The sequence below is a fragment of the Squalius cephalus genome (genome assembly GCF_949319135.1).
Source record: "Squalius cephalus genome assembly, chromosome: 18".
Classification (NCBI taxonomy): domain Eukaryota; kingdom Metazoa; phylum Chordata; class Actinopteri; order Cypriniformes; family Leuciscidae; genus Squalius; species Squalius cephalus.
The window spans coordinates 25,549,650-25,570,123 of record NC_137139.1 but is presented as its reverse complement, the minus strand read 5'-3'; the positions used below and the strand labels follow the sequence as shown (position 1 = coordinate 25,570,123).

The 20,474-nt window shown below is 35.8% G+C and overlaps 1 protein-coding gene across 2 annotated transcripts; it reads right to left on the bottom strand.

Moving 5' to 3' along the window:
• Nucleotides 1-830: 830 nt before the first annotated feature.
• Nucleotides 831-19,005, bottom strand: pan2 (poly(A) specific ribonuclease subunit PAN2). Of its 2 annotated transcripts, none has more exons than XM_079850362.1 (26): nucleotides 18,926-19,005; nucleotides 15,550-15,850; nucleotides 15,052-15,221; nucleotides 14,760-14,880; nucleotides 14,144-14,221; nucleotides 13,158-13,428; nucleotides 11,376-11,721; nucleotides 10,221-10,317; nucleotides 9,773-9,892; nucleotides 9,334-9,453; nucleotides 8,841-8,969; nucleotides 8,491-8,690; nucleotides 8,228-8,376; nucleotides 7,943-8,049; nucleotides 7,516-7,614; nucleotides 7,189-7,271; nucleotides 6,658-6,799; nucleotides 6,380-6,517; nucleotides 6,238-6,297; nucleotides 6,015-6,105; nucleotides 5,224-5,381; nucleotides 4,958-5,101; nucleotides 3,386-3,565; nucleotides 3,200-3,293; nucleotides 2,912-3,115; nucleotides 831-2,334 (listed from the first exon to the last, which is right to left on the bottom strand). In XM_079850362.1, the coding sequence occupies exons 2-26, from the start codon at nucleotides 15,835-15,837 to the stop codon at nucleotides 2,300-2,302; spliced, it is 3,624 nt and encodes a 1,207-aa protein (XP_079706488.1). In that variant the 5' UTR covers nucleotides 15,838-15,850; nucleotides 18,926-19,005; the 3' UTR covers nucleotides 831-2,299. The 2 variants fall into 2 exon arrangements, with proteins under 2 accessions (XP_079706488.1, XP_079706489.1); XM_079850363.1 differs by having other exon boundaries at nucleotides 1,756-2,334; nucleotides 2,924-3,115.
• Between the last annotated feature and the right edge of the window lie 1,469 nt (nucleotides 19,006-20,474).

Sequence of the window (20,474 nt, the reverse complement as noted above, 5' to 3'; positions counted from 1 at the left end):
TTGTTTTGAGGTAACGTTTAGCACAATTTCGTTTTTATTTTGAATATATGTAGCCTAATGAGTCTAACGTACATTGTTTCCATTTCACAATGGAGCGTTTTAGTTTCCATCATGAAATAATTTTCCACGAGCATGGCATCCGGGAAAGTCTTATAAGAAACTGAACGTAGCATAAGAAAAAGCAGTCAGGACAAGAGACATTATTTGTCTATGAAAGTTCTTTAAATTGTTATATTATTATGGTCGGTAATTGCTCATTGAAGAAGCTCAGCCAGTGTAAACAATTTATTTATAAGAATTATGATCATTTATTTTATGAATAAATCCAAGTATTATACAGTAGTCAACATTTTAAGTGGATTAAACCTTTCATCAAAGTTACACATGAATTTTGAACAGTCTTAGGACAACTTTGATTCACTTTTTTTGATCCACTTCAAATGTCGACTACTGTGTTGTAGAGAATTATATATTCATATTCTCAATGTGGATAATGAAAACTAATTTAAAACAGACAATCACATTTAGAATACTTGTAAAAATGCTATTAAATTCATATAATAGCATTTATTTTACTTGAACAAAATAAAACAAAGCTATCACACTTGCAGTGCAAAAGACTGCTTTTAAAAACAATATATTTCTTGACATTTTCAATTATTTTTACTTGCATCAATGCAAGAGAATGTTAAAGCAAGGTTACAGTAATTGTGTAATGTTGTCTTTTAAAAAATATATGCACACCTCACATCTAGTTTTTACCTTTATATAATTACTAACAACCATCTCAATACCTGTGAGTACTTAATGGCCCTTAATAGACGAATATTAAATTTTGTAATATTTTATTAGTTTATCAATCTTCCAACACACAGGGAAAAAAAACATGATAATCAAGCAAATAATGTATAATAAAGCATAGAAGACTAAAAAATCATACTAAATATTGTGTAGTAATATGGATTGTTAGTTGGCATAGTGAACATTATATGGATAAACTAAGAAAATAAATGTTTCTAGTGTAGACTATACTGAGACCGCAGAGCTTCTTGCCGGTAAGGAATAGATTATGCATGCATTTTTCAGTCAATAATACAGAAATAATATATCATTGTTGCCATGTTACACTCTAGTTAAGAGCAAGAGTGCAGAACGTGTCAAGGGCTAAAAATATTCACATCCTTCACATCTCCACAGCAGCAAAGCAAATTGCAGTTCAATTCTGGTTAACAACATTGAACAACGTGCTAAACTTTAATGGTACTTGAAGATGATCAGTAAGCAGGTTTCAAAAAAATAAGAAAACCAGACCAGAAACATGTACTGTATCCCAAAAAGTTTGCCAATCATAAATTATTGCTAAATCAAAGATATTACTTTATTTGAAAAGATAGAGACAAAATCAAGAGAATGATTGACTCCTAAATCAGTATTTCTTGTGAGCATAAAATACACAGCACAAGAATGATATCCAGCTAATTGAGTATTTTAGAGAGCAGAGCATATCCAGAAAATGTATATGAATTATATAAATTGCCTTGACTTTTTTTAATTCATTTTTGTGACTTAACCAGGCCGGGAAAATAATTTTAACTCGATTGTTGCACTCTATTGCTCTTTTGTGTGTTTTTATAGAATAGCATTTTATAGTTTGAAGTGTCATTTGCATATGGTCTTTGAGAACAAACCTATAACATAAAGAGATTTTCATTTGGTTTTTACTTTGAGAACTACATCAGCCCTCAGATGGACTCGGAGATTTACCCAAAAGTCTTTATTCAGCTGCCACTTTATGGAAATGTACATCATAGATACAAAGTAGAAAATAACAGTAAATCCATTGAGAGCCTAATCTACATTCTGTGTGCAGTAATTCATATTAGTGAAGTTTCTGACTCAATATAAATACCCTGGTGCAAAAGGCCACCGTGGAGTCAACACTTGGTTCACACATTTTAAATTCACAATTTAAAGTCTCAGTCCTGGAAAAAAAAAAAATTCTGTCCCCCTTATTCATATTCTTCCTGACAAACACATACAGGATACACAATTCTGTGGAGAAACCCCCCGACATGATGACATTTTTTTACATTTCTTTTGATTCCCCAATTAAAGGGCAAACCAGACTTTTTATATCACAGAATAACATGCCTTATTTCAGATTTGCTACCTAATGACATGACATATTCAGTGACAATTTTGGCTCAAGACATGTTGATGGTGAACACTGAAAGGCTGTACAAGAAATGACGTGAGCTGGCATCTGTTTGGCAGGAATATAACCAACACGAGAGTCGAATCATAAACCCATAACCGAGGGAAACACGGCTGTTCCTGCAGAGGGAAAAGAGCATCAGAAGTCCATCTAACAACATTTGTTAAACTTGTACACACATAAAAATGACAAACAGGACAAAAGAAAATTTAAAAAAAAGACAAGCACATGCTTTGTTATGTGGTTTTTGCTTTAACTGGCCAATATTTGGTCAATATTCTGCCTTTTTGGGCAGTTTACAGAAGATTTACCTCCTCATTGTGTCAGTTATAAAAATTTACCGAAAGATAAATCTGTCTATCACACTACTAATGCAACTCAACCAGGCTTCGCCCATTTTTGTCATGTATGCCTTAGGCTGAAATGATTTAAATGAGGAATAATGTGACGTGTAAGTAAATATGATATAAAATTAGTGTGCATTTCATTGTATTATTTCAATGTATTATCTATACAGTATATTAGCAAATTAGCTCACAAGATATCAGTATTAGCATTTGATAAACCCATACTGGTCAACTGTGAATACATTGCAAAATATTTACTTCTAAACAGTTTATCACCCTCTAAAAATATTATTGTACATAGACATCAGCAATGATATATATTATGTGAAATAATGTCATTGATTCGTACTTTTTGGGCTACCTTGACCGTCTGCAGAGTCAATGTCTGGGACTTTCCAGTCTTGCTTGCGTCCTTTCTCATAAAGAGCCTTGAGAACCTTCCGGAACTCCTCTTTTCCTCCGTTATGACTCAGCTCCAGGTACTTCCTGTACAACTGTAGGGCAGTCCGTGCATCTTCAATGCTATCATGAGTTTCACCCTGGATGTTCAGATCTAAACAAAAAGCCATAAAACGCTGATACACGGAAAATGACATATGAGGTCAGGTGATAAGGAAAGTTAATGCAAGAAACCCACCTAGAAAGTACCATGCCAGGAAACGCAGAGATATCATACGTTTCCTAGGCATGTGGAAGAGGTAGACGGTGTCAATCACCTGGTCTTTTGGAACCTACAAAATGTGAGGGGCTTAATATTGGTTTCCATTTTAAACTTACTTTCCACATACTAAATAAAATATGAACTTACACAAATTCAACTCACCATCAGGTTAATGACCCGAAAATCCTTCTGCAAGCCGTGGCCGACAAAGCGAACGCCAGTGTCGATAAGAAATCGCAATTTAAGATACGTAGACTTCAGAGTAGTCAAGTGTTTGGATGAAATCTTTGCATCCAGGTCTCCAGGTTTGATACCAGAGTACTGAGTCAGGTAGTCCACCACCTGTACATGCAAAGTAACTAGTAAGAAACAGAAAGTGTTTTCCCAACATTTTGAACATGATTTCATGTTTTTGACAAAAAATACCGAAAGCAAACTACTAGTCATTTGTCAAGTACAGTGATTCACCTTGCGCTTAAATTATTCAAAAATAATGACCGGTATAATGACGCTAACAGATCTCTCCTGATAAGGCACAAAACTGAGGTTCTCACTTTATGAGGTCATTAAAAAGCCCTTATCATTTCCAAACGTAATTTCCCTATTATGCGAGTTACATTTTGGCCACATACACACAGCAGCTAAAATCAGCTTTTAGTGTTTAAACATTTTCTGTACACACAAAGTTGAGTCATTTACAGGAATGACAACCGCATTCTACAATCAAGTTAAATCCAGACAAATGCAGGTAGTGACAACCGCATTTACAAAAATTGTGCAGTTTGTTCGGAACCGAACTGAACAGTTGTTGTTACTGCCGGATTTAAGCACACGTTACTCTTCTGTATGTGTGCAGTGCAAGAAAGTCACAGGGAAAGAGGTATGGGCCTTGACTGGAAAAAAACACTGAACAAAAAACAAGCTCATAATGAACCGAAATAAATCCAAATGCTTTATATTGAAAGTAAGATCAAATATTGTGACTCTCACCTCTCACTCTCACCACGTTTTATGAGCCAAGCTTAAACAACAACCCCAAAAACACTTATAATAAGTGGACATGGAAACATGGCAACTCTGCGAACATGACACCTCTGTCGGGGTGGTTCAGTTTCAATTGCAAAACACAACGGCTGCATACGAAATCGCAAACTTCCCTACTATATAGTAGGCAAAAAACAAAAAAAGTATGTCAATTCACAGTACTCATGAAAGAGTAGGCAAAAAAATTCCCGGATTACATTCTTGTTCTGGAGAGCTTCGGAAGTGATTTCGGACACTTTACTATCCCATGATGCCGCGGGAGAGGATTAATGAATGGCAGTGAAGAGATGTAACTGACGCTGTTAGGTCACATGATAATGACAACATGGCGAATGTAGTAAGTCCAGATTCCACTCATACTATATAGAATGTATTTTTTTTTTTGGTCGTGAGGTAATTACTTAATTAATGGTGAGTGAGGTACCTACTCATGAGAGCATGTGATTTCGGACTCAGCCAATGAGTCTTTTGTTGTTGTAATATCATTATTTTTGTAAAATAACAGATACCAGACTGTTGCTATGATTACCAAGGTGTCATCACAGTTTCAGGAGTTGTATTATATTATATTTAAATTATCATAAACACAATGATAATTTAGGGGATTCACTCCCATATTAAAATGCGGTTGTCACTCCTGAAACTTTACAGTGTGTACATGTCCTTAGAATGTTTTGACAGAGTCTTGACCTGTTCCTGTGTAGATATGTAGTCATCAATGAACGGCACTCCCTCATTGGGACCCTGGCCTCTCACGCATGTGATACGAGCGACAGACATCTGGCTGGGCTTAATGGTGGACTTGGTCCCGTCACTGCGCAGTTCTGCCTCTTCCTGTTCAAGCACACGAAAGCATTAAATATTTGGGGTAGGAAAAAATTTGGTAAAAAAAAAAGAAGAAGTGGAATGTAGAAAAAAATGTCAGTAATTACCGAATATTGGTGTTTCCTACTGACCTGGTTGAGTGTGACAAACTCTGCGTCTAATCCAACAAGGTCTCCAGCCTGCGGCATCTCGCTCATCATTAGGGGGATGAAGGTGGCGTGACTCTTCCTCTGTTTCCGTGCCAACGAGGCCTCCGTCAGCAGGACGCTGGCTTCAATAGGGTTCTTAACTATGAGGAAATGGAGAAGATGCAGGAATAATTAAAATGATACAAAAACAAAACAGCTACAAAACAAATGTCACAAAAAAAAAAATAATAATAATAATATATATATATATTCACCAATGCATTATTGTGAGATGCCATTGAATTATTGTGTGATATTGTGAAATATTATAACTAATTAAAATAAATGTTTTCTAGTTGAATACATTTTAAATTGTAATTTATTCCTGTGATGCAAAGCTGAATTTTCAGCATCATTACTCCAGTCTTCAGTGTCACATGATCCTTCAGATTCATTCTAATATACTGATTTGCTGCTCAAGAAACATTTATTATTTTTATCAATGTTGAAAACAGTTGAGTCGTTTAATATTTTTGTGGATTCTTGACTTTATCTTTCATGATTCTTTGATTAATAGAAAGCATTTATTTAAAACAGAAATATTTGTAACATTATAAGTCTTTACTGCCACTTTTGATTGATTTAATGCATCCTTGCTATGTATATTACAAATGTTACATAATTATAATAAAATGCAAGCAAATGTGTTTTTTTTGTGTGTGTGTGTGTGTGTGTGATAACTGATACATTTTTAAACAGAAGATGTATTTAAAGTCAGATAAAGTATCACATACTTCGCAAATCATACTTGGCGTTGTAGTTCCTCTTGATGTAGTAAAGTACAGCCGGAACCTTCCAGTTCGCATCAAACTGTGCTGATTCAGCCTAATGAAGATATATTTCGTGAAGCAATTCAGTATCATAAAATGAACAAAAATGAAAAAACAGTTTTTACTGAACAAATCCATTACATGGAGTGTGTAAAGTGTAAATTTGACTGATGTTTGGTATTTTTACCTTGTCAATCGGCTCAATCAGAAAATCATTGAACAGATACCACTGCTGGTGTGTTACTCCCTGAAAACAAGACACAGAAAACTCAGTTCATGTCCGACATATCATGTCAAATATCTATAAGTGCTTAAAAGACTTTGCTCACTTCTTTCCTCTGATGGTAGGTCTCGCCCACTTTGATATGTGCCACCAGATTTCCTCCGGTCCGAGCATCTTGAATATGAGACACAGTGACGACCAAGTCATAGACAGAAGCCCCATCTGCCTCTGCACTTTCAGTCAGCTATGAGAAGAAATAAGTCACAATTTGGTTGAGCAGAATTTTCTTTTAATAACCTCCAATGCCATCTGTCTGAGGTTTGACAATCCTTGATATGGTTAATGAAGTTCATCTGTTGGAAAGAGTGAAAAGGCGTTCCTCACCTCCTCTCCCTCAGACAGGCAGCTGACCTCCAGGCCCTGAGACTTACTAATGCACATCTTCAGACTAAGAGGGATCCACACGTGCCTCATGTCCTCCGCTTGAGAGTCAAATGTCAAGCCCTCCACACTGCACAGCTCTTCCCTGTACACAACACGTGCACACGCACACACACATATATATAATTAGAATATATATGTATCAGGGTTAGTATTCTTAACTAAAACTCTTTCAATATTTATGTTAATTGAAATAAAGCTGAAATAAAATATAAACATTAGTTGAAAAACTTAATTTAAACGAAAATTAGAAATGTTGCATTAAAGTTGAAGCACTAAAATTATTAACTGGAAATAATTCAACTTAAATAGTATTATTTAAAAAAAACGATTAAAATGCGCATACTGCACATATTGAAATGACTAAAAATTAAACCAGAAATAACATGAAAACTAAAATAAAAACTAAAATATCACATATACACACACACATATACATATATATACATATGTTTCTCCAATCATCACACTTACTCTAAACACCATTCTGTCGGTAGAGGCTCTTTGGGTTTCTGAGGTTCAGCAGCCTCTTTCTTCAGGGCTTTGTTGAATGCATACTGTAAACAAAAAGAGTATTCATTGCTGAATGAATGGAAAATCAAGATAAATCAATGTGCCTAGAGTTTTTCACACCAATTATACACCAATCAGCTGAATGAACAGGATGTTGCATTGCTGATGAGGATTTTTAACTCACGACGCAAGCGGATGTGTAAAGAATTAGAGAACATTTAAGGGCAGATTTATGGCTGTAAACACATGACTATATATTCTGGCAATAGAAAGGGATATGGGTCTGACCTCAGTCTGTGCCTTCCAGAACTCTGCCTCTTTAGCGCTGTTCACCTCACAGTTGATCACCAGAACATCAGGCAGACAGCGAATGTTCCTGGTCTGCACCTAAAAATAGACATGCATTTAGTATTTAGCCATATACTGTATGTACACTACCGTTTAGGTAATATTTTTTGAATGTTTTTGAAAGGAGTGTCTTATGCACACACAAGGCTGCAATTATTTGACCAATAATACAGTAAAACAGTAATACTGTTACATTTTATTACAATTTAAAATAAATGTTTTCTATTTTAGTATATTTTAAAATGTAATTTATTCATGTGATGGCAAAGGGGATTTCTCATTTCTTCAGTCTTCAGTGTCACACGATCCTTTAGAAGTCATTGTAATCATTCATCAAATTTTGTAAGAGAAAGAGGGAATGACTTACTGTTGGCTGGTATTTCTCACAGTTCTCACACCAGGCCTGTGTGCTCTGTTCCAGACAGATACTCTTCTTCAGGATGTCTGCGAAGTCATATTCCTCTATCGTCTTATCTGTCCACATCCAATTAAAAAAGCAATCCAATTATTTAATTAATTCAGTTTCTAGAACAAGAAAAATCTAAATCAAACCACTCTCCACAAAACCTTTTAAAACTCTAGCAAAACATCTGCAATTCATGCCCATGCTGGTCTATATAGATGTGTGAATATAATGTGTGGTGGTTCTGACCCTGAGAGCTGTGCTCTGGGTAGTGCATGGTAAACAGCAGAGTCAAAGAAGCGCGAACCGTCTCCTTTCCACAGCGACACAAACTGCTGTTCTCCACTTCACAGCCAAACAACCGACCAATCACAGACTCGCCTGTGGAACCCAGCGCACTGCCATTGACACAAAACACAAATTGTTCTTAACTCAGTGTTGTGTAATCTGTTGCATTGAATTGATGGGGCTTGTGTTTCATGAATGATGCAGCTCCACTGTGGAGTCCACACCTGCTGCTGGCTCCTCTGTACGCCTGCGGTCCTTCCTGCTCCAGTGTTTCCTGATGCAGCTGTGCGAGAATAAAACGGTTCCAGCTCTGGATGAGACGTCCCAGACGTGCTTTCCCTGTCTGCTCATCAGAGTCAGCCAGGATCAAACCCAACGCCGATGCCTCTGGAATTGTCCGGAAAGCCCGGAGAAAATTACTGGCCTGTGAAGGAAACAAAAAAAACAAATGCTCTGTGCATGTGCATACGCTGTGCATGTGCATACGCTATGCATGACTGACAGCTCTGATGGAATAGATATGCAACCAAAGATGATGATGAACTCTGATTGGATGACAAGCTCTATCGTATACCTGGCAGGGGTCTCCTCTACTCAAGTCCAGCATGTGAAAAAGGAACCCCAGCTCACAGGCCAGGCAGAACTCCTTCTGACACAAGTGATTCTGTACCAGGCACCTGATTGGTTCCAGGAAGTACAGCACCTGTCACAGCACACACAGGGTTAACTATTAATACAATTCTAGAGGGCGAATACATCCAAAGTGAAAGTTATGCATTCACAAAATTCCTTAGAGAGCACAGAAAATCCCAAGGACTTTTTAGAGTAATCGGCATGTGATGTATTGGGATTTTTTTTTTTTTTTTTTTTTCAGATTCATCAGACAAACTTCAAATTGCATTTCAACTAAAATATATAACTAAAATATATAATATATAAAATATGTATGCATTTACTTTACTTTAAAATATGGATGTACTTGTATATTGATTATTAGTTATATTTAATTATTATAAATATAATAATAATATTGCAGTAAAAGAGTGTGTGTGTGTGTGTGTTTTCACCTGGATCATGCAGTTACAGTAAGCATTGGGTATGTGAGGCTCCAGACCAGCAAACAGAGTCCGGTTATAGTGCTTAAAATCAAAGTCTTCCAGTCCCAGTTTGGAATATTTAATGGTCACCTGACATAAACATAAGTCACATAATCAGAACAGCCTGATCCCAGTGTTTCAGGTGTATTTAATAAACATGAGAATCACTACGGATCCCACAATAGGGCATTGTGATTAATTATTAATATTTTATTATTCAACTGCAGCAAACTTTCTTTGACTTCAGTTCAGTTTTTGTTCTAAAAACAATATATATAACATCATCTCATCTAAAAGGAATTTGCATGCAAACATTTGTAATGGACAAGATAGCTCAAGTGGTATGTAATTATTTGAACAAAACATCACCAAGATCATTGGTTTATGCACAATAATGGCTCATCTCTACCTTCCTGTATTTCTTTGGAATCATGTAAAGATGCGGCTCCTCATCTCGTCCAATAGGAGACTCCGGGACCTGATTATAGCTGTCATACTCAAGTTCTACGTCTTTTATCTTATAAGGAACCTGGGAAGAACAGAGATAAAATGTGTAAAGATATTACCGGTTATACAGCATTACTGAACTGAAATGATTGACACATTGTCAAATAACATACCAAAGACACTGGATCAGCTACATTACTGTAAGATATTACTTAACTCTTACAAAATATGGAATATGAAAAAAAAAAAAATTTGTCTTGATTCATTTTAATTACTCAATAATTGTTTAGTAACCATGTTTACACATTTAATGATGCTGAAACCATTGAAACATTTCAATTCAGCATTTTGCCATCTTTAGATGATTCAAACATAAACTAGAATCAAGTTTGAAAAGAGCACATGCTTGCCTGGTTTCTGGGACGGGTTCTAGGATTGGGGGCATATCCAATAAATCCCACAGTCTTCATAGTCCTAAGAATCTCTGCATCTACCGCAGGGGCTCGTCTGACACAGTGAGAAGAATCAACATCAACAAACCGCCACACATCTCATTTGTTGAGGAGGGAAATGATTTTCATAAACTACATAAATAAAATTGGTGTCAATAAAAAAAAAAAAGTGTGAGATACCAGATATAATTTTGCTCAAATTGAAGAATATCACAACAAATCCAGTTCTAGTATTTATGGTCATGATCTAGAATGAGACATACTGAAGGGGGCAGTATTACTCAATAATTTGTGCAAAATACCATACTACTATATGACATTCTGCAAAAAATAGTATTCATATTGTGCACAGTATGCAAACTGAATGTATGCATAGAATACCAAGATGACCTACTATATTTGCCAAAACATGCAGTATACAAAAAAACACAATGAAGTATGTTCAACCTTTAATTTCCAATGAAATCCCAGCAGCAATTTTTATCTTATTTTTTTTACTTATAATTTGATTGAACAGGCAATGTTTCCACAAAATTGGATTAAAAATGTGTTTTTAAGTGTGTAAATGTGTAATTAAGAGTTTATATTTAATATACACAAAATATAAATAAATACATGTATAATAAAATAATAAATATAACAATAAATATATAAACAATAACCTTATTCTCATGGATCTTCAAGCACTATATCCTTTAAAATATTTCAAAATATTTATATATGCACTATCATTGAAACGTTTGGGGTCAGAAAGAAATAATTTGGTAAGGATGCATTAAGTTGATTAAAAGTGACAGTAAAGACATTTACAATGTTATAGAAATATTTCTATTTCAAATAAATGTTGTTCAGAATCATGACAAAAATCTGTATGTTTTCCACAAAAATATCAAGTGGTACAACTGTTTCCAAAGTCATGTGACACTGAAGAGTGGAGTAATGATGCTGACAATTCAGCTTTGCCATCACAGGAATAAATTAAAATTTTAAAATGTATTAAAACTAGTATTTAAATTGTAATATTGAAATTAATGTTTTTACTGTATTTTGATCAAATAAATGCAGCCTTGGTGAGCATTAGCATATATAAGGCAGAATGAGGCTCAGTCATACCTGGGGCTGGGCGTGATAAGGGCGGTGGGCCAATCAGAGAGCAGGGGCTCTGTGCTGGTAAGGGGCATTGGCAGAAGGCACAGAGGCATCAGCTCATGGTTCCAATCCAGCTGGGGCAAGGAGTCCACCAGGCAGGGCAGGGCTAACTCCGTCTCCCTGGAGTAACTGTTGAAGGACACCTCTGGGGCGCTGGACCACAGGTGCACACCGCCACCAGAGTCCCCAAAGGAGAGCGCCTGTTTGCTGGACGACACATCAAAGCTCATCAGCAGCTGCCCCACAGTGTTGACGTGGAAGATATCAGCCAGACTGGCCAGGCCGGTGGGCTCGCAGAACTGACACTGACCTACAGCGACACACACACATCAGGACCTCAGTGACAAATAATAAGCAATAATATTTTTGTGTAATATTTAAATGTTTTTTTTTGTAGAATACCATTATTAATTACCGAAACTCTGTTGTAAACAGATATCTTCAATCATACACTGTCATATGAACAACTATTAAGTTAATAGACCAATACATCACAGTAACGGATATAACGGAATAATGGCTTGCCGTTTAGTGGAGTCAACTGTAAACTCCGTAACAACTCTGAATGATTCATTGGTCACTAAGTCACTTATTAATCTCACAAATCAGTGAGTCTATTTGGAACCTGATTCAAAACCAAAAAACCAAAAGGGTTTTTTGTGTGAATCTTTTTGACTAAGATGAAAAATAACCCGTTTGTAAGAGGCGTTTGGTTACTGGTTAAGATCCATCCCCATACCGCATAAAATCAATAAATTCTAAGTCAATAAAAAAAACTAAACGGTTTTCAACAGCTAAATTACTCGCCATCAGATTCTGTTCCTCCCATGTTTCTCAAACAAAAAGGTTATATTTCTCAAACTGATGCTGATTAAGATTCATCACATCATCTATATGTACAGTATGTGAGAGAGTAAGTAAAAGAGTGTTATCAATTACTTTGTTTGTGTAAAGACGACATTTAATTTTTTCTACAATCTTTTATCATTTAATTACAAACCAATTAATTTTGCTCTCAAATACAGTATAGCTTAATTGAATAAAAATATAATTAATTTATCACAATTATTTTGTGCACATTTGCAACCTGTCTGGAGCACTGTAAAGGCAAGTTGTGCAACAAGTTTCAAAATACTCACATATTGTCATATGTTTAACCTCTGTGCAATCTTTAAAAACTATTTAAGAACTCTGCTTCTCTAACAACTTTTCTTTCCTTTTTTTCTGATTTCAACCAAACCCCAAAGGATAAAAATCAAACTCCAGCCAACATTATGTTCTTTTTCGACTTGAAAATACAACACATTATGCTAAGAATGTCTTCAAGTCAAGGACATTGCGATGCATTTCTGGGACACTGTTGAGCTGCTTCAGCAGGATTAGTTCATGTGACACACCGACTGAAAATCTATGTGGACAACATGACAACCACCAAAAGGGAAATGAAAGCAAGGTGGGACTTTTAAATGCTGAAAAACTGCACCTAATGGAGATATAATATCAGCAAGTTTCATAAAAAAAAAGAACTAGATTCAACATGAGTCTGGGAACAACAACGGTAGCCCAAAGAAGACCACTATAGGTTGATGAAAATCATTTGCAAGTTGCAAATTAAAGTCCCACAACATTTCAGTTGGCTGTTGACAGTTGACTGGGGTGTGGCAACCACTTAATGTTTTCTTTTTAGTGGCAATAGTCAGGTAAATACCAGTACTAGCACTTCTGAGACACACACGTGCATCATACCTGTTTGTGAAATGATAGCCAGACGGGAGGTGTATGTGGGGATAAAGCGGAGAAAAACGGGGTCCACATGGACCTGCAGTGGGCTGATGGCCCTCATCATGCGTAGGTCATACACCATGAGGAACCGGTCACATGACAGTCCATTCAGGCCACGGCTCGAGAAACCACATGCCGCTAACAGGTTACCGTGTACGTCGAAATCTGACAGGCTTCCGGAGAACGCGTCAAACTCATACTCCATTTTAAATGTACGTACATCACGCAGAGACACCTGTGACAAATAATTCAGAAATGAAAATGGGGAGATTAATTTAACATTGATTACTATATTTTTTTTTACCATATACTTATATACCATATACTTACATATACCGTTAATTAAGGGTATGCATATTGATGAATGCATTCAACAATAACGGTTGAAGGAATCGTTCGTTATCTATAAATCTACACCAGAAACAAATGAAATTTATTTGCAGCATTAAGATTTTAGGTTAGTCACCTTTTAGTTTTATTGCTGTATACAAAAAACTGCATGGATAAAAAAAAAAAAACTTACAAGAATTTGTAGAAAAATTTTGTTTAAAATACTATATTTAAACAAATGTTGGCAAATGACATTAGCTGTAGTTACTAACGAAATAAATATTTTCATTGAACTGCAATGCGATCACATAAACTGTTGTGGTGAGACAGATCGATCCATGCACATAAAGCTCTTCCACTTAATTTTGTGGACAAGCTGAAAATTCCAACTACCAAATAGTCTGAGCTGATCTGCATGTGAGAAATTTAGGAATGTATGAATGAACAAAAAGAAAAAGCCCTATGTATTCTACCCGTGTTCATAGCTAAAGTGTAGGCAGCACGGGAAACATGAGATAACAGCAAACTTTTCACACACCACATCCCTCTGTTTCTGTGGGAAAAGCGAAAGGAGGAAACTGTGGGTTCCACATCCATTTTCGTTTTACTCCTTCACTCACCTTGCCAGATGTGTGACCGCAAAAAAAGAAGCGATTGGACTGTCTCATGATGGCGACTCCAGGCACTTCAACGGTAAACTAGAATGACAGTAGAAATGAAATGAACACTTTAGAAAAAGATCTCTGAAACATCCGATCATAAATGTTGCAAAATGAGTCTTGAAAACATCCATAGATGTATTCATCTAAAAAAAAAATTTTTTTAAATAATACAAAATAATATAAATTGAAAAGAATGAAATTAATGCCATTAAAAATAAATATAAATTAAATTAAATAAATAAATATAGATAAAAAAAACAATAAAACAATAAAAATTTAAGCTATAAACAAAGCTGAACTATAAAATATAAAAATGTATTTTATATATTTTTTTTAATCATTATTTCTAAAAGAAACAAAGAAAATATGCTTTCTAGAGATTGTATTTGTTTAATGATCTATAAAAAAATCTATAAAATTATATATATACATTATTTTAAAAATGAACTATAAAATGTTTAATTTTTTTTAATGTTTTATCTTTATTCTTTATTTAAAAAGTTTATTTATAAATGCTTTATAAAAATAGGTAGAGCTAGTAAAGTATTACCGAAGTGGTTTTGTATCACCTTACTTTTTGAGTTTCCTGTACTGTGGTGAGGTCAAGTTCTACCACATAGTTCTGCAGACCCCCCATTAACAATGTGTTGTTATCGTTCAGAATCAAACTGTGCATGTCTGCACCCTCCTCCATTCTGAAAACAAAATGAACGAATGAACACCCACACATAGGCATACACAAGCAAATAAAACCATTTATTACAGTATTCACAGTATTTTCTGTATGACCCCATTTTGAGGACTTATGACTCACACCAGTGCTTATCTGGACATGTAAATGTAGTATATGTAGATGTGCAACTCACGGAAAATCAAACATAATAAAACCTCCTCGCGTGAGGCATTTGAGGTTGTTTTTGGTCAGAAACAGCACCCCTGTGTCCATACTCTGGATGTGGCGAATGTCATCAGTCATGTGTACCTGGAAAGAGGAGTAGCGGCCCATTGTCGGACCAAAAAAGGAACTTGCATGTCCCTGTTATGAAAGAGAGGAAAGAACAACCACACACACACACACACACCCAAGTCAGTAATGCGGCTCACGCTTGTGAATAAAATGACATCATCTCAATGTGGAAGTACATCAGAGACACTGCATTCGATCACTATCAAAAGCACAGCTGAATTTTTGGAGCGAGATTAAACTTTAACTTTAAATCTCCCAACTTCATTAGAAATATTTATCCATTCATGCAAAATTTTTGGTGAAAACACTTTCTATGTTGGATGTAGTCTCATTGTTGTCTCGCTTGGTGTGTTTTTTCGGTAAATGACATAAATGCAGATATAATGCGTCACTTCACCCGGTGGTTCCCCATCCACAGGAGCTCCTCTTGCAGGTCGAAGTGTGTGGCCGTCACGGGGATCCCGACCTCAGCAGCCACGCTGTGCAGCTCCGAGTACATGCCCTCCACTATGTGCACGGAGTCGGACACCGGCACGGCTAACGCATCGGGGTCGAGCTCCACGCCCTGCATCAGCGCGGGGTCGAGCCGCGGGTCCAGGGAAGAGTCCAGGCCGGGCTCCAGGCTGCCGTGCATGCCGGGCGCATATTCGCTCAAGCCCGGGTCCAGACCCTCGAAGTTCATCATGAGGATGGTGATGCTGGGTTAGAGGGACAGCAGAATGAGGTCAAGGGTGCCTTCTGTGTCCCTTATGAATAAATATGACTTTAACAAAAAGCTTTAACTCTTTTTTTTTCTGTGTTATTAAGGGTATTGTTCTTAATACATCAACAAAAAATCTATTAACTTTTTATTTAACTTTCATCCTCCTCCTTAATGAAATGGCTTTACTGTTTCCCAGCTCTATGTTTCCAATTTCTTCTTAAAATCAAGAATGATAAAATCATACCACCCCCCCCCCTTGCATTTTTATTGCATCCCTTGTATACAGTACAGGTCAAAAGCATTACGTTTTTTTTTGCATTTTTGAAAGAAGTCTCTAATGCTTATCAAGGCTGCGTTTATTTGATCAAAAATACAGAAAAAAACAGTAATATTGTGAAATATTATTACAACTTAAAATAATAGTTTTCTATTTGAATATACTTTAAAAAAATAATTTATTCCTGTGATGCAAAGCTGAATTTTCAGCATCAGTACTCCAGTCTTCAGTGTCACATGTGATCTTTTAGAAATCATTCTAATATTCTGATTTATTATGAGTGTTGGAAACAGTTCTGCTGCCTAATATATTTGATGAATAAAAGGTTAAAAAGAACTGCATTTATTCAAAATAAAAAAATATTTTCTAATAATATAAATCTTTACTATCACTTTTTTATCAATTTAACACATCCTTGCTGAATAAAAGTATTGATTTATTTCAAAAAAAGAAAGAAAAAAAAATTACTGACCCCAAATTACTGACCAGTAGTGTATATTGTTGTTACAAAAGATTTCTATTTTTAAAAAATTTGCTTTTTTTTTTACTTTTTATTCATCAAAGTATCCTAAAAAAGTATCACAGGTTATGAAAAAATATTAAGCAGCAGAACTGTTTCCAGCTTTGATAATGAACCATCATATTAGAATGATTTCTAAAGGATCATGTGATAGACTGGAGTAATGATCCTGAAAATTCAGCTTTGCATCACAGAAATAAATGATAATTTAAAGTATAATAAATTGAAAACCAATTATTTTAAATTGTAATAATATATCACAATATTACATTTTTTAATCAAATAAATGCAGGCTTGATGAGCAGAAGAAACTTCTTTCAAAAACATTAAAAATAGTAATGTTTCCAAACTTTTGACCTGTACTGTATATATACATTTGACCAATTTATTTAATATTTTGCTTATTAATTAGCATTAAATATTTTTTTAGTTAGTGTCATGAAATTGATCAGGCTAGTAAAGAAATTTACATTTACATTCATTCATTTAGCAGATGCTTTTATCCAAAGCGACTTACAAATGAGAACAATAAAGCAGTGAAACTAACAATAGGACAACAATATGCAAGTGCTATGACCCTTCTCAGTTTAATCTAACGCAGTACATGTACTTTTTACAATTTTTATAAATATATATAGAATAGAAGAGAAAGCTTTAGTATTAATGGATCAAGTGTTGCCGAAAAAGATGCATCTTCAGCCGTTTCTTGAAAATGGCCACGGATTCAGCAGTTCTGGTTGAGTTGGGCAGATCATTCCACCAGCAGGGAACAGTCATGGTAAAGGTCCGAGAAAGAGATTTTGTGCCTCTTAGAGATGGCACCACAAGACGACGTTCGCTTGCAGAGTGGAAGTTTCTGGATGGCACGTAAGTCTGAAGTAATGAGTTTAGGTAAAAGGGAGCAGAGCCAGTGGTTGTTCAGTAGGCAAATGTTAGTTACGAGCGGCAACTGGCAACCAGTGCAATTTTGTGAGGAGAGGAGTGACGTGCGCTCTCTTCGGCTCACTAAAGACCACTCTTGCTGCAGCATTCTGGATCAGTTGCAGAGGTTTGACAGTGCAAGCTAGAAGACCAGCCAGGAGAGCATTACAATAGTCCAGTCTGGATAGAACAAGCGCTTGGACAAGGAGTTGCGTAGCATGCTCTGATAGGAAGGGCCTGATCCTCCTAATGTTGTATAAGGCAAATCTGCAGGACTGGGCAGTTCTGGCAATGTGGTCTGTGAAGTTCAATTGATCATCAATCACAACTCCAAGGTTCCTGGCTGACCTTGATGGAGTTATGGATGACGAGCCTGAATGGAGAAGTTGTGGTGTAGTGTTGGGTATCCCTTGTATACAGTACAGGTCAAAAGCATTACGTTTTTTTTTGCATTTTTGAAAGAAGTCTCTAATGCTTATCAAGGCTGCGTTTATTTGATCAAAAATACAGAAAAAAACAGTAATATTGTGAAATATTATTACAACTTAAAATAATAGTTTTCTATTTGAATATACTTTAAAAAAATAATTTATTCCTGTGATGCAAAGCTGAATTTTCAGCATCAGTACTCCAGTCTTCAGTGTCACATGTGATCTTTTAGAAATCATTCTAATATTCTGATTTATTATGAGTGTTGGATGACGAGCCTGAATGGAGAAGTTGTGGTGTAGTGTTGGGTTGGCCGGGAACACAAGCAGCTCTGTCTTAGCAAGGTTAAGTTGAAGGTGGTGGTCCTTCATCCAGCCAGAAATGTCTGACAGGCAGGCTGACATACATTTACTATTTTAAAATCACCTTTTCAAAATGGAAAGGCACCCTTTTAGATAATGGTCCCAGTTGTGGAGCCGTATGTGCTTCTTTTCAAAGCCTAGTGAGCTGCCTACCTAGACAGCATGTTTGAGCACCATGAGTTCAATAAGCCCATTCCAATTCCGAGTGAAACGCCTATGACACCCAATACTGCAGTCTAGGTAGACAGCTCTGAAGGTTTTGAAACAACAGTAAGTTACTGTTGGACTCTACGTAAATAAACGGGACGTTATTTTACCGTCTGCGAAAGTTTTCCGGTGTCCTACCGCAGTACAAACAAGACAAATGTTATATGAAAATCGTTTTAAATCGGGCGTGCATTAAACATCTGAATTAACGAGTAACGTTATTTGTTTTCTTTGCGTGGAACGTCTGACATCTACGTTACACGCACGATTTCAAATAGCAAAAAGTCCTTTTGACAGCGTAACAGGAAGGGCCTTAAAGTGTGTAGTTTGAACATTTAACAGGATAAATCATACCTTTAGACTACAGTTATCCTCGGATCCATGTGCACACTACTCCCTTCAGTCAAAACAAAAACAAGCACGCACTTCCGGGTGAGATCGAACTGCATCCGGGATTATCATCGGCTCTAAAACGGTGGCTAAAATGAAAATATTATTTTGTCTGTCAGCCTATCTATGAAATATGTTTTGATTCTGAAAAAAATAAACAAATAACAGTAAATGTTCCGCTATGGAAAAGTTGTAGAAAACTAATTAAATTATTATTATTATTATCTATTCTCTCTCTCTCTCTCTCTCTCTCTCTCTCTCTCTCTCTCTCTCTCTCTCTCATGTTTTGTTTCAGTAGACTCAGTAGATTTATTTCAAGGCTTTTGTTAATACAATTTAATCTAAAAAAAATACATAGGACATAGGCCATCTTATTAAAGAAAAAAAAACATGACATCTAAAATCAAATAATATGATCACTGAGGTAGGTGTGGTGGTGAGTTGAGGTAGGGCCAGAACAAACATTACCAGAAAATCTATAAAAATGATGCCACAACAGACTGCCATCTTCAGGACAGAAGACATTCTGTGCATGCTATAGGCTTGGTTTGCGGACATAGTCTCACTTCCTTTAATAGCCTAATAAAAACTCTCAAATGGGGGAACTATCTCATTCAGGATTCTAAGAACAGTGAGTGGTTATAGGTTTACAGCTTTGGAAGTTCTATCATTTCGATTGTCTAAATAGGAGAATTGTGTTTTGCTCCATCGTATGTCAATGAAATGGTGAAAAATTTGTGAATGGGAAGATCTAGAAGAGATTTACCACCTCAAATTCTCACGAATGTCTTATGTGCTTGAGGTGGAAGAAAATTCCTGCAACTAAGTAATACTGACTTCTAAGTTAATGGTAATGTAATGGTGATTTTTAACAGCAATATGGAGGTGCACTCCAAAAATACCTTGGTTCAGAAGTACATGAGAAATTCAGGAGGAGCTACTGCCAAGTTTGTTATTTGTTTACGTTACTATGCAATGGTTCAGCATTGGGTGCATTACATTTACAAATTATTACATCATCACACTTCTCGTAATGCTTTTGTTATGGCCCTCTTTTTAGTACATCACAAAGTGTGCTTATCTACCGATAGTGGACATTCTTTGTATTTCACATTAAAAAGGAAGCTGTTGACTCATAATATCTGTAAGAATATCAATCAGAGGTCAAGTTTTCAAGAAAATTCCACAAACGCACGGCACAATCAGCATTTAGTACCATGGGGAAAAGATTCTGTCAGAGAAATAAAATAATAATAATAATAAAAAAAAAAAAATATATATATATTGTCATTAACTTATATGTATTTAGTATGTGTGAGAGATTTTACATTTCATTTTATATATAGTTACATATAAATTAATCAAAGTACTGATTGGCCCAGTGTGTAATGTATTTTGAAATGGCTAATTGCTACATAATTCCTGGATGTAAATGCAATGTGGAAGCTTACACCAAGTGCAAACTGGACTGTCTGTGTATGGCTGCATCTGAAGCCTTAAATTGCTTCTGGTA